This window comes from Cebus imitator, unplaced genomic scaffold (assembly GCF_001604975.1).
Source record: "Cebus imitator isolate Cc_AM_T3 unplaced genomic scaffold, Cebus_imitator-1.0 Scaffold33, whole genome shotgun sequence".
Classification (NCBI taxonomy): domain Eukaryota; kingdom Metazoa; phylum Chordata; class Mammalia; order Primates; family Cebidae; genus Cebus; species Cebus imitator.
In genome coordinates, this window is record NW_016107348.1 from 1,653,232 (window position 1) to 1,670,358 (window position 17,127).

At 37.0% G+C, this 17,127-nt stretch overlaps 1 protein-coding gene across 1 annotated transcript in view; it reads left to right on the forward strand.

The window, feature by feature from the left end:
- The window catches only part of XPR1 (xenotropic and polytropic retrovirus receptor 1), a 239,828-nt gene that overhangs the window by 32,717 nt on the left and 189,984 nt on the right, over positions 1-17,127 (forward strand). The window contains exon 2 of the mRNA XM_017524449.1: positions 16,350-16,401. Within this exon, the coding sequence (XP_017379938.1) occupies positions 16,350-16,401 (52 nt within the window). The remainder of the gene's footprint in view (positions 1-16,349; positions 16,402-17,127) is intronic.

Genomic DNA, 17,127 nt, shown 5'->3' on the forward strand with positions numbered 1-17,127 from the left:
GAGACGGGGTTTCACCACGTTGACCAGGATGGTCTCGATCTCTTGATCTCGTGATCCACCCGCCTCGGCCTCCCAAAGTGCTGGGATTACAGGCTTGAGCCACCGCGCCCGGCAGTATGTTGTGTTTTTATTTTCATTCCTCTCTAAATATTTTACAGTTTTCCTTGTGATTTCTTTTTTGATCCATGAGTTATTGAAGTAAGTGTTGTTTACTTTCCACGGTTTGTGAGTTTTCAAGTTTTATTTCTGTTATTGATTTCTAATTTCATACTATTGTGATCAGAGGAAATACTTTCTTTGTATGATTATCTCTTTTAAAATCTATTGAGGCCGGGTGTGGTGGCTCAAACCTGTAATCTCAGCACTTTGGAAGGCTGAGGTGGGTGGATCACCTGAGCTTAGAAGTTCAGGACTGGCCTGGCCAACATGGTGAAACCCCGTCGCTACTAAAAATATAAAAATTAGCTGGGCTGGTGGTGGGTGCCTGTAATCCCAACTACTTGGGAGGCAGAGGCAGGAGAATCGCTTTAACCCAGGAGGGAGAGGATGCAGTGATCCGAGATCGCACCATTGCACTCTAGCCTGGGCGATAAGAGCAAAACTCTGTCTCAAAAAAAAAAAAAAAAAAAAAAAAAATCTGTTGAGGCTTAGTTTCTGGCCTCACAAATAATCTATCCTGGAAGATGTACCACATGTACTTGAAAAGAATGCATATGCTGTCGTCATTGGGTAGACTGTTACGTGTATGTCTACTGTCTGGTTATTTTATCTATTATTGGTCAGGGGGATATTGAAGTCTTCAGCTATTATTGTAGAAGTGTCTAATTCTCCCTTCAGTTCTGTTAATTTTTGCTCCATGTATTCTGGCAGTCTGTCTTTGGTGTATAATTTTTTTTTTTTTTTTAGGAGACAGAGTCTTTCTGTGTCTCCCAGGCTGGAGTGTAATGGTACGATCTTGGCCCACTTCTGGGTTCAAGCGATTCTCCTACCATAGCCTCCTGAGTAGCTGGGATTATAGGCGTGTGCCACCATTTAGTAGAGACAGGGTTTCACCATGTTGGCGAGGCTGGTCTCAAACTCCTGACCTCCGGTGATCTGCCTGCCTTGGCCTCCCAAAGTGCTGGGATTACAGATGTGAGCCACTGCACCTGGCCTAGTGCGTAAATGTTTATACAGTAGTTCCTACTTATCCATCAGGGATGTTCCAAGACCCCAGTGGATACTTGAAACAATGGATAGTACCAAACCCTATATGTGCTATGTTTTTTCCTATACGTATATATGTATGATGAAGTTTAATTTATAAATTAGGTACAGTAAGAGATGAACAATAATAACTAATAATAATATAGAACAGTTATAACAATATACCATGATAAAAGTTATGTAAATGTGGTCTTTCCCTCTTTCTCAGAATATCTTAATATACTGTACTGTATACCATGGGTAAACAAAACTGCAGAAAGTAAAACTGGATAAGGAGTGACTACTGTAAATGTTACATTTTTTTGCTGTATTGAACCTTTAAAAAACATATATATAATGTTCTTCTTTGTGTCTTTTAAGTTTTTCTTGACTTAAAATCTTTCTTGTTACTGTTTGTACAATCTATTTCCATCCTTTTACTTTCAATTTGTGTCTTTAGATCTAAAGTTGAGTGTCTTTTAGGCAGCTTATAGTTGGATCATGTATTTTTATCTATTTTGCCAATCTTTGTCTTTACATTGGAGAATTTAATTCATTTACATTTAAAGTAATTACTGATAAGGAGTAATTATGTCATTTTTCTATTTTATATATTCTTTATAGATTTTTTTTGGCCCTCATTTCCTCCTTATGTGTTTGGTTGATTTTTTGTAGTGAAATGTTTACATTTCTTTGTCATTTGCTTATATGTATGTATTGAAAATATTTTCTTTGTGGTTACCATGCAGAGGAGTGCATTTAACATCCTTTAGTTAAAACACTCGAATTTGAATTTATATCAGCTTAACGCTTTACAGCTGTATCTCCATCCCTTTCAGTTGTGTAGATGTTATAAAATTCCATTTTTATACACTATGTGCCCAGAAACTTAAAATAATAATTCTTTTGAATGTGTTAGACTCTTAAATAATGTGGAAAACAAAAAACGTAGCTAAAAACTGTTGTTACAGTAACACTGGCTTTCATAATTGCCCATATATTTATCTGTATTGAGATCTTTTCTTTCTTTATGAAGCTCTGAGTTACTGTCTATGTTCTTTCATTTCATTTTGCAGGATTCCCTTAACTATTTCTTACAGGGGAAATCTAGTAGTAGCAAACTTCTTCAGCCATTTATCTGGGAATGTCCTAATTTCTCCCTCAATTTTGAAGGACAGTTTTGTTGAATATAGGATTCTTGGTTGATAGTTTTCTCTTTTAGCACTTTGACTATATTGGCTTGCTGACTTCTGGCCTCCAAAGTTTTTGGTGAGAAATCTGCTAATTATATTTTTGAAGTTTGCTTGTATATGGTGAGTTGCTTCTTTTTTGCTGCTTTCAGGAATCTCTCTTGTTGAGTTTTTGATAGTTTGAAAGTTGTAATATATCTCAGTGTGGGTCTCTGAGTTTGTATTACTTGGAATTCTTTGAGTTTCTTGCACATTTTTATTCATTTCCTGCATCATATTTGGGAAGTTTTCACCCATTATTTCTTCGACTAGTCTCTGTGTTTCTTTCTCTCTCTCTCTTTTCCTTCTGGAACTCCTACCATATGTATGTTGGTCTGCTTGCTGGTATCCCACAGATCCCTGTTCAATTTTTTTCTTTCTGTTCCTTAGACTCAGTAGTTTCCATGGTCCCATTTTAATCTGTGCTTATTCTTCAGCTTCCTCAAATCTCCCGTTCAGTTCCTCTAGTGATATTTTTATTTTAGTTATTATACTTTGCAGCTCAATAATTTCTTTCATTTATGTTTATTTTTATTGTTTGAGACAAGGTCTTACTCTCCCTGGCCCGGTTGGAGTGCAGTGGTGTGATCACAGCTCACAGCAGCTTTTTCCTCCTGGGTTCATGGGATCATCCTTCCTGTTTATGCCTGACTAATTTTTTTCATTTTTTTTTTTTAAGGGACAGGATCTTGCTATTATTGCTCAGGCTGGTCTCAAACTCCTGGGCTCAAGCAGTCCTGTGTTGGCCTCTCATAGTGGTGTGATTATAGGCATGAGCCACCATGCCTGGCCACTAGAATTTAAGTTTCTTTTTCTAAGTTTTCTATCTCTTTGTTGGCATTTTCATTATGTTCATATATCATTTTCTTGACTTTCTCTGCATCTTTTCTTAGTTCTTGGGCATCTCTAAGATAGTTGTTTTAAATCCTTTGCCTAGTAGGTCTGCCATCATGTCCTTTTCAGAGACAGTTGTTTTCTTTGAATGGATTATACATAACATTTTTGTTTCTTTGCATATCTTGTGATTTTTTTTTTAATTGAAAACTGGACATTTGAATCTAAAGGTGTGATAGCTCTAGGAAATCAGATTCTTTTAGGTTTGCTGTTTTTTTTGTTATTATTGTTTTGTTTTTTGTCATTGGGAGCTCTCTCTGTGCGAAGGCCTGAGGTATTAACACCTTCTTGGATCTTTTCTGAGCTTGCATCTTTCCCTGGGCATGTATAGTCACTTTCCAGTTTTCCCTGTATGTGCATTTACTTGTGAATGTCCTAGTCCTTGATGTATTGCCCTCAAAAGGGGAAAAGAAAAATACGAAGGTGGGAAAAGGGTCCTTTAAATCCTCTGGCAGTCACTTTAGGTGGAAGGGGATGGGTCTTGGAACAGTGTGGGGATGTTCAACCTAATGGTCTGCCCACCTCTGTCTGCACCTCTGATCAGAAGCATCAATCAAGTGACTAGAACAGATTGCTGATGTTTGTAGGACAAGGGCTGTGTGTGTGTGTGTGTGTGTGTGTGTGTGTGTATGTGTGTGTGTGTGTGTGTGTGTTTGCCCGTCCTGGCTCCCATAGGCTGTGTACAGGCTGTTCCAGGAACCTGTGCACAGCTATCTTTTATGGAGCTGGGGGTGAGTGATGGGTAGCTGCTACTGTGCTGAGAGCTGAAATTAACTGAGGTTAACTTGAGTTTACTGTCCTAGCCTTCCCTTGGAAGTTGCAAGCCTTCAATAGACTAAGAATAACAGAATAGTTAAATCAGACTTTTGATTGGAGAGAGAGGTTTCTGTCAGTGAAGTTTTTGACTAGGTGGGGGGACAGATTTTTGGTTATTCATACTCTGTCATCTCGGAATCTTCTCTCACTTAATTTTTGTGACACCGTATATGCCTGTATTTTCCTTTTGCCCTTTCTGCTTCTTTGCATTCCAAAAGATTCTGTCCTTGGACTATTCTTACTTCTGAGAAATTTAATCCACCTAGAACCTAGGCAATTTCAAATCACTTTTACATAGATGATTTTCACCTCTTAACTGTAAGTTCTTTCCTACTGCTCAAATTGTAGATCTCTATTTTTGTCTGTCTACTGACCATGTTAATTGTTTTCCTGTGGATAGCTGAAGTGATTTGTCAACCCAAACCCTGCTTTTCTTTGCTCAAATATTTTTAAAATGTTTTTCCAGGTTGGTTATTGACAGTATCACTAACCATTCTTCTTTTTACCTTGTGCCTTAGCTTGTCAGGGCTGTTACTATAAGAATACTGTAGACTAGGTGAGTTAGAAACAAAGGAAATTTATTTTTCACAGTTTGGAGCTTGGGAAATAAAATATCAGGGTGCCAAAAGAAACATCCTGAAAGGACTAAGACACTTGGAGATCTTTAATTTCCTAAGATCATGGCCAGTTGTTTGCCTTATCTTTCTATTTTGCTTCTTGGCATCTCCTCTCTTTCCCGCATTTCACCTATTTCATTTTTTTTCACTGCTATGACCTTAGTTTAGGCCTTCATTATACTTCGTTCATTATTTGAGAATTTAACATATTGTTTATTATTTATCTGTTTATACATGTCTTCTTGTTTGATTTGTCTTTGTTTCTCTAAAGGCTAGAATAGTGCATACAGTCGATATCTAGTAATGTTATTGAGTAAATAAAGCTTAGTAACTTCCTCAATTATACTACATCTAGAAATATTTATAGCGTACCTCTTTTGTGCAAGTATTAATATAAGCAAGGTAGGTAAAACTCTGCCCTTACAGTCATATAGAGAAACAAATGACACAATAAGTAATTAAAACATAAGGTAGAAATATTAAATGCTATCGGTGGTTTCTAATAGAGTATTAGAGGATTTCAGAAGAGGGAACAATGACTTCAAGCTAGACAATGAGGACAAAGTACAATCCTTTAAATTTGACCTGGATCTTGAAGGATGGTTAAGATTTACAAGATGGATTAAAAGATAGGGGTAAAGGGAAGGGATTCCAGGTGGAGACAACAGTAAACAAAGGCAAAGATAGAGGAAATACTGAGGTCTCTAAAATGAGTGATATGGAATTTATTTTGTTTTGAGGGTTTGATTGTGAAAATCAAAGTGGTTTTCTCCATTTTGGAAGATAAACCTAGAAAGGTAGATTGGACCATTCTGAGTGCTTTAGAGGCCACCACGGAGGTATGGACTTTATTTTGTGGCCATGAGGAAATCTTTGCAAGTTTTTGGGCAGGAGAATCAGTCTGCTGGTTTGGGAAGATTGATTTGGCAGCATTTTGTAAGATGTGTCAGAGAGGTGAAAACTCATAGATGGTTAAACCAGTTAATAGTTTAAGTAAAAGGATAGGAGATAATGAATGCAAAAGACGATGTAGTCATGGACTGAATCAGATCTGTACATGCATGAGTGGAAAGAAAATGTAATAATGTTAATTATACTAGGACAGTGATTTTTATTTTCCTCATGATGTATCCCAAGTGTCTAGAATAGTGCCTGGCACATAATATATTCTTTTTTTTTTTTTTTTTTTTTGAGACAAGAGTCTTGCCCTATTGCCCAGGCTGGAGTGCAATGGCGCAATCTCAGCTCACTGCAGCCTCCGCCTCCTGATTCAAATGATTCTTCTGCCTCAGCCTCTGGAGTAGTTGGGATTACAGACGCCCGCCACCACGCCCAGCTAACTTTTGTATTTTTAGTAGGGACGGGGTTTCACCATGTTGGCCAGACTGTTCTTGAACTCCTGACCTCGTGATCTGCCCGCCTTAGCCTCCCAAAGTGCTGGGATTACAAGTGTTAGCCACCATGCCTGGCCAATATAGTCTTACATATTTGTTGAATGAGTGAGACTGTTTTGACTGAGATTGTTAACCTGGTGTGATTTGGATACTGGTGATGACATTAACAGAAATAAAGAATATGGAAGAGCAAGCTTTGGGAAGAAAAATAAATTGAATTTTGAACATTCTGAGTTTGTGTTACCAGGCATGGCCAAAGATCTAGGTTCAGGAGATACCCACATGGAAAGAGTAAAAGCCACATCAGTAAATGTCAGAGAATGTTAGTGCAAAAATTCGTAAGTGTGAATATAATACGACACATTCCAAATTAATTCCTATTACAAATTACAGGTCTTATATATTTAATATACATTTAGTTGAATCAATTCAATAAAAATTTAATGTTGTAAGAACTTCTCCATATTGAATTGCCTCTTACTGGGTACTTTTGAATTCCAGGAAAATGAGTCAGGCTTAATGCTTCTCATATAGTCTAGGCTTTAGATTGTTAAGTATGTATAAGAGTACATTATCTTAAATTTTAATACATTAGGCTATGAGTGTAAGCGTTTTTCTTGGCTTTCCAGATTATTTCTATCATCAGACCCAAAGCTAGGTAAGTATATTTGTATTTTGGGATAGAAATGAAGATTATTTAGTATGTTGATTCTTTGCACAATACACATGAATTGCTAGATGTTCTCTTTTGAGGTTTATAATTTGATTTACAAAACCATCCTGTTATTTTAGTAGTAGGAAAACATTTCTAACTTTTAGATGATGAGACAAAGAAACCATATTAGATGTATTGGACTTGCACATTCACCCAATATTTCTGGCGAAGTATTTAAGAAGAGAATACAAAAAGAGGAAGTGGAAACTGGAAAAGGTAATTAGAGACTATTTCTAGGTTATTGTAGATGAACACATAATACACATTTAAAATAATATATTCAAATTTTATTTTTCAAAGTTTCCATTTGGAAAGGTTGTTCAGATAAAAAAAATCTGATATAAATTTTATTCAGTTGTGAAACATTGTTAACAGGGGTCATGACTCCTTTAAGGTTTATGAGAACAAGTATTCCTTGCCCTTTCTCTTCATATGCTTGTTTGTTTTATTGTTTATTAATCCAGTAGATTGTAAAATGCTGACTTTGACTGTTGAAGTGAATGAGAGCAACATAACAGATATCTTGTTGATAATCATCATAATATTTATAGTATGTTATGTATGAAACTTAATGGTTAGCTGATAGGAAGTAGGAGTTTTTCTACCTTCTGATCTCCTTTAAATGGTCTGTGAAACCCATTTGTGCATTGGAAAGGAAATTAGAGGTGATCTAATACGAGTTTTTAAAAATGAACAACATAAGAAGTTTGTTCTCATTGAATATACATGTTAACTTTTAACTATACCCTATTTGTACAAAAAATAGGTATATTGTACAGAATTTAAATAATTTTTTAGATTGAATATAATTAGGAGTCATTATTATTTAAATCATACTTGAACTGGGATCTGCATATATTTTCTTTGGAGTCTGTAGGTTTCTATGATAATGAAAGATATTGTGTGTTTACATCAGCAATCACCTAAAAATAATAGGAATATATTTTATATCATCTAGATCAGGGTCCTTAACCCCTAGGCCGCAGACCACAACTGGTCCATGGCCTGTTAGGAATCGGGCCACATGGCAGGAGGTAAGTAGCAGGCCAGTTCGTATTACTGCCTGAGTTTTCATCAGATCAGCGACAGCATTAGAGTCTCATAGGAGCTTGACCCCTGTGGTGAACTGTGCCTGCAAGGGATTAGGTTGTGTGCTTTTTATGAGAATCTGAGGTGGAACAGTTTAATTTCCCATGCCACCCCGGTCTATGAAGAATTGTTTTCCATGAAACCAGTCCCTAGAGCCAAAAGGGCTGGTGACCACTGGTCTAGATAACCATTTAATAAACCAGTAATACCAGTAGATTGCAGCACCCAAGTATATGCTTGTTTTGCTATATTGGTTCCAGATAGAACTGTACTACTTTATGATGAATTTATAAGAACCGAGACACATCTCATGCATAAATGATGCATTTGTGGACAATACAGGGTCAAATAATGTCACAGCCCATTGTGATGTAAGTTTTATGATAGTTTATATTCTATTAGCTAACATTTTTTGTGCATTTTCTATGTTCTAGGCAGTGTTCTAAGTGTTCTTCATGCATGATCAAGAATCAAACTTAATATTGTGTTTTAAGAGTTTTTATGATAGTCCTTATTATAGTCTTGTGTGGTATGTGCCATCACTATTCCTGTTTTACAGATGAGGGTGGTAAAGTACAGAGACGTTAATTTTTCCAAGGTTACACAACTTTTTGTTGTTGTTGTTGTTGTTGTTGTTTGTTTGTCACCCAAGCTGGAGTACAGTGGCGTGATCTCAGTGCACCGCAACCTTTGTCTCCTGGGTTCAGGTGATTCTCCTGCCTCAGCCTCTTGAGTAGCTGGGATTACAGGCGCCTACCACCATGGCTAGCCAATTTTTTTATTTTTAGTAGAGACGTGGTTTCACCATGTTGGCCAGGCTGGTCTCGAACTCCTGACTTCAGGTGGTCCACCTGTCTCGGGCTCCCAAAGTGCTGGGATTACAGGCATGAGCCACCTCACCCAGCCAACTTTTTTTTTTTTTTTTAAAGAGACAGGGTTTTGCTATGTTGCCCAGGCTTAACTTGAACTCCTGGGTTCAAATGGTCCTCTGCCTCAGCCTCCTAAGAAGCTGGGCCTTCAAATACAGACTACCATGCCTGGCTAAGAGTTAGTTTTCATACATGTTGTCTGACATTATAGCTCCCAGCCACTCTGTTATGCTGCCTCACTGTAGAGACAAGTACTTACAGAATTACATCACATTTGACACAGTAATATAGCCATTCCAAGTTCAAAAGAACATGTATATTGGCAGTCGGCACCACATTCACGTTACAGTTTGAGATTTTGTTTCATCAAAACACTATCTTTTTTCCTGTCATGGTAATGTTGTTGATTGAATATTATTGGTTGTGGTTATCTTTGGATTCAGTTTGTAAGATTTTACTGTTATATGTACTAGGTTGTTATAAGTACTAGGAGTTTGTCCTAGTTCATGTATATATATATATATTTTAATAACTTAATATAAAACCAAACAGTATCTGACATGTCTTAATCAATTTAGAAGTTTATTTTACCAAATTTAGGACATGCCTGGAAGAAATAAACACACAATCACAGAAACAGTCTGTGGTCTGTGCCTTTTTCCAAAGATAATTCTGAGGGCTTCAATATTTAAAGGGGAAAAATGGGCTGGAGTAGAAAGAGGGAGAGTATGGTAATCCCCATGTTGCAAGAGAAAAGGAGCAGACAGGGGAATAGTCAATTATGTATTAGTCTCATTCTCAGTAAAGCAGCACTTTACATAAGATGAGATGAACATAGAGTAGCTACCTGTGGAGATATTTTAACCTTTTATCTGTAGCTATTTGCCAAGGAACAGAAGGAAAGGCCTTTGCTTGCATTACTTAGCTTTCAGCTTAATTTTTTTCTTTTGGCATAGTGAATTGGGGTTGCAAGTTTTTACTTTCTTTTCTGAATTATAACAAATCATTTAACAGAAATTAGAGTAGGGATGCCAGTGTAAAGGATTGCTTTTAATGCTTTGGAAATCAAAGAACCCATGAAATGCGTATGAAAACATATTTACTTATTTACTGTACAAGTTCAGGGTTTTATATAAAGTGTTAGATTTCCTTAAACAGCATGAGTTGAAGAAACTTTTAATTTGTTGTTTTGTGATTTGGTTGTATTGCTTCCAGCCCAGGCATGTGGTGTGGCTGACTCATAGGCAAACAGTCCATAGGTAATATAGACGATACTTTAGAGGGTTTTCTTCCCCGCTGGTTCCTGATTGGGAACTATTCTCTTGTCATAGGCATAGAATAGTATCTTACTTGTGGAGTTCTTTTATAGATCATTACTACCAAAAATATAGGCCCTCTTAATCAGATGAACACAAAGTAGTAAGAAGCAAGAAGAGTTGCCTATGATTTCTGTGAGATTTGCCTTGACTTAAAGGAAACCTTCATTCAGTTTTATAATCAGAATGAAGACTATCATCATTTTTCTGCTTATAAAATTCAAATTCATCTTCTTAATTTAATCTGGAAAGGTTTCCTTTTCAAATTGAATTTATTTATATTACATGTCAGATGTTCTACTTAGTGTGCTTTGTTAATCATCTTCAAAGTAATTTCTCCAGAGAAGGAATGCTTGAATTCAAAAACTATTTTTTGAGCTCCTACTATGTACAAGTCACTGCAAGTCATTGGTGATTCATTTGGTTCCTCATAGCATTATTTAATTTTGCTGTCCATTCCTACTATACCCCAAAAGTGGAAGAACTTCATTCAAACATTTGAATCTGGTATTATTTGTTCCCATGATGATTTATTTCTGTAACTGTTCTCTAGCTGGTTCAGTTTGTTCCTTTCTCCTTACATTTTTCTAATACTTTTTTGTTTTGAATTTCTAGAGATTTACTCTGCTTTTAGTAGTCTTTTGTTCATTTACCTTCTGGAAATATCCTATTAAGGGACCAAAATATTACCACCACTCTATACTTGTAGAGGACTTCAATATAAAATTCTAATGTGGGTACAAAAATAAATGTTTGATAAACTCTTCTTTACTGACTTCTTATTTTGGTCTGGCGATTAATGTTCCCTGAGACACATGAAATTGTAAAGAAAATACTGAGTATATATATACTTTTTAAGAAGAGGTTTTATAATTTTGTCCTATTCAGCCTCATATTTACAGAGTATTAATTCTTAAACATGTCTGTATGTTGAATTAATATGTTTAAGAATTAATACTCTGTAAATATGAGGCTGAGCTTCAAATGTAATCTTAGAAAAGATGTGGTCCATTAATAAAAGTTTCCTCACATGGTCACTTTGTGGTGTGGTGCTTTTTGTTTGTGGGTGGGGGTGGGATTCTGGTTTGAACAGAATAGTATGATGTTTGGTGACACCACTTCTGGGACCAAATGTGTTACTGTTTTTGTGACACCAGAAACCAACTTTCTGCAGCATCTGGGTGTCCAACAATTGAGTTCAGTTTTGACACTGACCACCTGGAAGCAGTACAGACCCTGCAGGTTAAGGCCTCTGTTTCATAAGACTGCTTCTGCTTAAGATGCCAGCTATAAATGGGATGCCCAGGCTTCCAACATTTTGTAATCACCCAACTGGTTCTCCTTGCCCATAGCCTAGACAGAGCCAATTTGTTAAGACAGGGGAATTACAATAGAGTAAGAGTTTAATTCACATGGGACTGGTTATACAGGAGACCAGTGTTTTATTATTCCTCAAAGCAGTCTCCTTGAAAATTCAGGGATCTGAGTTTTTTTTTTTTTTTTTTTTTTTTTTTTTTTTTTTTTGAGGCGCAGTTTCGCTCTTGTTACCCAGGCTGGAGTGCAATGGCGTGATCTCGGCTCACCGCAACCTCCGCCTCCTGGGTTCAGGCAATTCTCCTGCCTCAGTCTCCTGAGTAGCTGGGATTACAGGCACGCACCACCATGCCCAGCTAATGTTTTGTATTTTTAGTAGAGATGGGGTTTCACCATGTTGACCAGGATGGTCTCGATCTCTTGACCTCGTGATCCACCCGCCTCGGCCTCCCAAAGTGCTGGGATTACAGGCTTGAGCCACCGCGCCCGGGGGGGATCTGAGTTTTTAAGGATAATTTGGTGGGTAGTGGGCCAGTGAGTCAGGAGTGCTGATTGGTTGGGTTGAAGATGAAATTATAGAGATGTTGGAAACAAATGCTTTGTGCCACAAAGAAGAACTAGCACTCAGGCAAAAAGTTTTCTCAGCAAGGCAATTTACTTCTGCAAAAGGGTGCTGCCTGCATTAGTCACGATCGCAAGAGCACACTGAACAAAGGAGAGAAGGGGTTTTTATCCCTAACGCAGTTCCTGTCCGTGTGTCCTTCCCCTGTTGGCTAGGATTGAACCACACAATCTAAGCTGATCCTGGTTGGCTAAGGCTTAAACTCTTCTAAATATGGTTAGTGTGTAATTTGTAACAGAAGGAGGGGTAGGAGTGGTCTGTACATTATGGTACAAGGCATGTCTGGACATGCCTGGGCATGTCAGGGTGCTACTAGAGCGGGAGGGTGGTTTGCAGGCTGGAAACAAGAGAGTATAAGGAGGTTGGGCTTTTGAGCAAAGGATAAGAACATTACACACTTAAACCTTTTGAAGAGGAATTTATTATTCCTAACAGAGAGTTGAAGCTGTCCTCTTGGTGCTGATCAGATGAGCCAGTTTATTGATCTGGGTGGTGACAGCTCAGAGGACAGGGTCTGCAAAGTATCTCAGGCACTGATCATATTTTTATAATCGTGATGGTATCCCCAAGAGCAATTTGGCGAGGTTCAGAATCATGCAGACTCCAGCTGCATGACTTCTAAACCATAATTTCTAATGTTATGACTAATTAATTAGTCCTACAAAGACAGTCTAGTCTCCAGCAGAAAGGTAGGTTGTTTTGGGAAAGGGTTATTATCGTCTTTGTTTCAAAGTTGCGCTATAAATTATATTTCCCCCAAAGCTGAGCTGTAAACTATGTTCCTCCCAAAGTTAGTTTGGCCCTGGAATGAACAAAGACAGTTTGGAGGTTAGAAGCAAGGTAGAGCTGGTTAGGTGAGATCTCTTGCACTGTAATAATTTTCTCACAGTTTTTGCAAAGGTGTTTTCAATTTCTGCCTGTCTGATGACAAATTTGAGGATTCCCTTGATACCCACCTCCAGGTTTGATAATTTGCTAGAACTACTCTCAGTACTTAGGAAAGCACTGTACGTACCATAACAGATTTATTATAAGGGATACAACTTAAAAACAGCCAAATGGAAGTGATGCATAGTGCAAGACATTAGGATGGGGATGGCACAGAGCCTGCACATTCATGTGTTCATCAGCTTGGAAGCGCTCTGAATCTTGATGTTTAAGGGTTTTTATGGTGGTTTCATTACATAGGCACAGTTGATTAAATCCTTTTTATTAGTGATTGAGCTCAGTCTTCAACCCTTCTCCCTTCTTCAGAGGTCTGGAGGTGGGGCTAAAAGTTCTAATCCTCTAATCACTTGGTTTTTCTGGTGACCAGCCACCATCGTGAAGCATCTAGGACCCTTACTCCTACTTCCTCCCATTGAGCTATCATTAGCATATGAAAGACAGTACATTCCAAAGGTTTTGGACTCTCTGCCGGGAACTGGACACAAAGACCAAATACTGATTTTATATTATACCTCAATTGCATTATTGTATTGCTTCAAATTCTGTATTAGTAGTGAATATTACTCAATGTTATTGGATTTAAGCATATGTGACATTAACAATTTTTGTACATACATCATTTTCCATTTTTGTACATCTAACATTTTAATAAAACTGGTTAAAATGAAGAAAAATGCATTGATTTAAAATTTTTATCTTTTCCGGTTTCATTGGAAATATTTTACTCTATATTTTTAGGCTTGGTTAGTCATGGATCTGACAGTTTGGCCACTAGTCTAAAGCAAATAGTAAATTCACTTGGGAAGAATATAATTTACTAGACTTGAGGACCTGCATTCTTTTCTTAAAAAGAGTGGGTTACGCTGGAAGTTTACTTCTTCCTTTTTGGTATTTATATGCTTGAATATTTTTGCTGGTTCCAGGAAGAGGTCTTTTTGCCATCAGGGGACATTTGGCAACGTTTATTTTTCACAGTTGGGGTGTGGGGATTGATACTGTTATCTAATGGGTCTCTAGATGCCAGGGATGCTACTCAAAATTCTGTAATGCACAGAGCAGCCCCCCACAACAAAGAATTATCTGGCCCAAAATGCTAATAATACTGAGTTTGAGGAATCCTGCTGTAGGCCAATTTGTGCATCATCAGTCTTTAGATGGTATTTAAAGCTTTGGAGCTATAGAAGTCCTCATCCACTTAATTGATTTTACCATTTTGATAGATAATAAGGAAATATTTCTCGTTCCTGTTCCCCAGTGACTTATTGAGAGATTAAACTAACCATCCAAATTACCTAAATACAGTTAGCCAATCTAGAGTGTGGTTTTGGAAAACAAAACAAAACAAACTATAAACCTACCCAGTCTTTATAGTCCTAAACCCTTAGGGATGACTTTCCAGATCTACACTGAAAAATGCTTCAGGACATTGGTCTGGGAAAAGATTTCATGAGCAAGATTTCATTTCAAAATCATAGGCAACAAAAGCAAGAAAGAAATAAATGGGTTTATGTCAAATTACAACACTTCTAGATAGCAAAGGAAACAATCAGTATGGTGATAACCTATAAAATGAGAGAAAATATTTGCACACTACTCACACTACAGGCAATTAATATCTAGAATATACAAGAAACTCAAACATCTCAACAGCAAAAAGAAATGGATTTTAAAATGGGCAAGTGATCTGAACAGACATTTCTCAAAAGAAGACATGCAAGTGGCTAACAGCTAAATGAAAAAAATGTTTAATATTACTCATCATTAAAGAAATACAAATCAAATCCACAGTGAGGTATTATTTGTTAGGATGGCTGTTATCAAAATGACAAAAAACGAAACAAAACAAAAAAATGCTGGTAAGAGTGCAGAGAAAAAAAAAGTCTTACACTCTGTTGGTGAGAATGTAAACTAGTACAGCTACTATGGAGAACAGTATGGAGCTTCCTCAAATAACTACACATAGAACTATTAATACGGTATGATTCAGGAATTCCACTACTGGGCATTTATCCAAAGGAAGGGAAGTCAGCATACCAAAGAGACATCTATACCCCTATGCTTATTGCAACACTGTTAACAATAGCCAAGATAGGGAATCAACCTGGGTGTCCAACAACAGATGAATGGCTAAAGGAGATGTGATATATGTCCACAAAGGAATGTTATTCAGTCATAAAAAGAATGAAATTCTGTCGTTTGCGACAGCATGAGTGGAACTAGAAGACATTAGGTTAAATGAAATAAGCCAGGAACAGAAGGTTAAACATTGCACGTTCTCACTCATATATGGAACCTAAGAATAGTTGATCTCACAGAAATAAAAAGTAAAGCAGAGGATACTAGAGGCTGGGAAGGGAAGAGGGCATGGGGGAGGATAGGGAGAGATTTGTTAAAGGATACAGAATTAGAGCTAGATAGGAGGAATAAATTCTAGTGTTCTGTACCATTGTAGGATGACTATAGTTAACAATAGTATATAGTTTCAAATCGCTAGAAGGAGGATATTGAATGTCCCCAACACACAAAAAAAATTATAGATGTTCTAGATGATGGATATCCAAATTACCCTGATCTGATCAGTATATACCATATGTATTGAAATATCACCATGTACCCCAGGCACATGTACAGTTATTATTTTTTATTTATTTTTGAGATGGAGCCTCACTCTGTCTTCCGGGCTGGGGTGTGGTGGCGCAGTCTTGGCTCACTGTGACTTCTGGCCTCCTGGGTTTAAGTGATCCTCCCACCTCAGCCTCCTGAGTAGCCAGGAATACAGGCGTGTGCCACCACGCCTGGGTATAAAAAATAATTTCATTTAAAAAAGTATTAAAGATGAAAAGAGTTCTGGAAGACGGTTACACAATGATGTGAATGTACTTAACACTATTGAACTATAAATTTAAATATAGTTAAGAAGGTGAATTTTATTTTACATATTCCTTCTTACAATTTAAAAAAGATATTGTATCCAGTTCTTGATAGTTTCTTATGCAGTCTTCTAGTTTATTTCTCTGGGACTTTTCTTCTGTTTTGTTCTGTGTTTTTTCTTGGTGAAGAGGGTTTATAATCTCTCATGTGATTTTTCATTCTTTTCCAGCTGTTCCTTAATTTAAAGTGTACAAGTTAGCCCTCATCTTAAAAATTGGACAATACTGGATTGATATCAAAGTATAATATTTGGATTTTAGCTTATAAATGTTAATTGAAGTATTTCTCAATTTGGGGAACTATGTGTATGTGTGGTCACTGAATATTGAAAAAGAATTGTTTAGCTTCAGATACTTTGAGTATAAAGCTTACCCATGATTTCATATATTCTTTTTCTTTCTTTCTAATAGGCTTTCAAGGATATGCTGTATTCAGCTCAGGACCAGGCACCTTCTGTGGAAGGTAAGATGAATTAGCCCTTAAGCTTAATCACAGAAAATCACTTTTTAAGGAAAGATATTTTGTACTGCAGAGTGTAAAACTAATATGATAACCTGTCCTATTATGTAGGTCTTTTTTCTTTTAATAATATATATTATGATTATTTTATATTTTATTCTAAATTTTTATCTTGTCTAATTCACCTTTACTCTATGATGAATCTTTTACTATGTCCTTATGTCACCTTATGACTGTGAATCATATATATTGATGTAGTCGTAGGTTTTTCTATGTCATGCTTCCTTCTCCCAATATGTTTTTCTCCCCTTCCCTCCCCTCATGCATAATTTACGCAGCACATCTTTTCCTTTCTATATATGTCGTGCCTTTAGACTGGGACCAGTAAAACAATGGAGAATGTTTACAGTGAATGTGTGTGTGTGTGTGTGTGTGTGTGTGTGTGTAAGCATGTTTATATATACATGTGTACATGTTCTTGTGTCAGTAAATAGGAGCTAGTTCAACAACTGTTCTTGAGGGAGAATGTTCCTTTTGAGGCTGGATATTCTTTTAAAATTCCACATTCCAATCTTTTTTTTTTTTTAATTGCATTTTAGGTTTTGGGGTACATGTGAAGAACAGGCAAGATTGTTGCATAGGTACACACATGGCAGTGTGATTTGCTGCCTTCCTCCCCTTCACCTATATCTGGCATTTCTCCCCATGCTATCTCTTCCCACCTCCCCA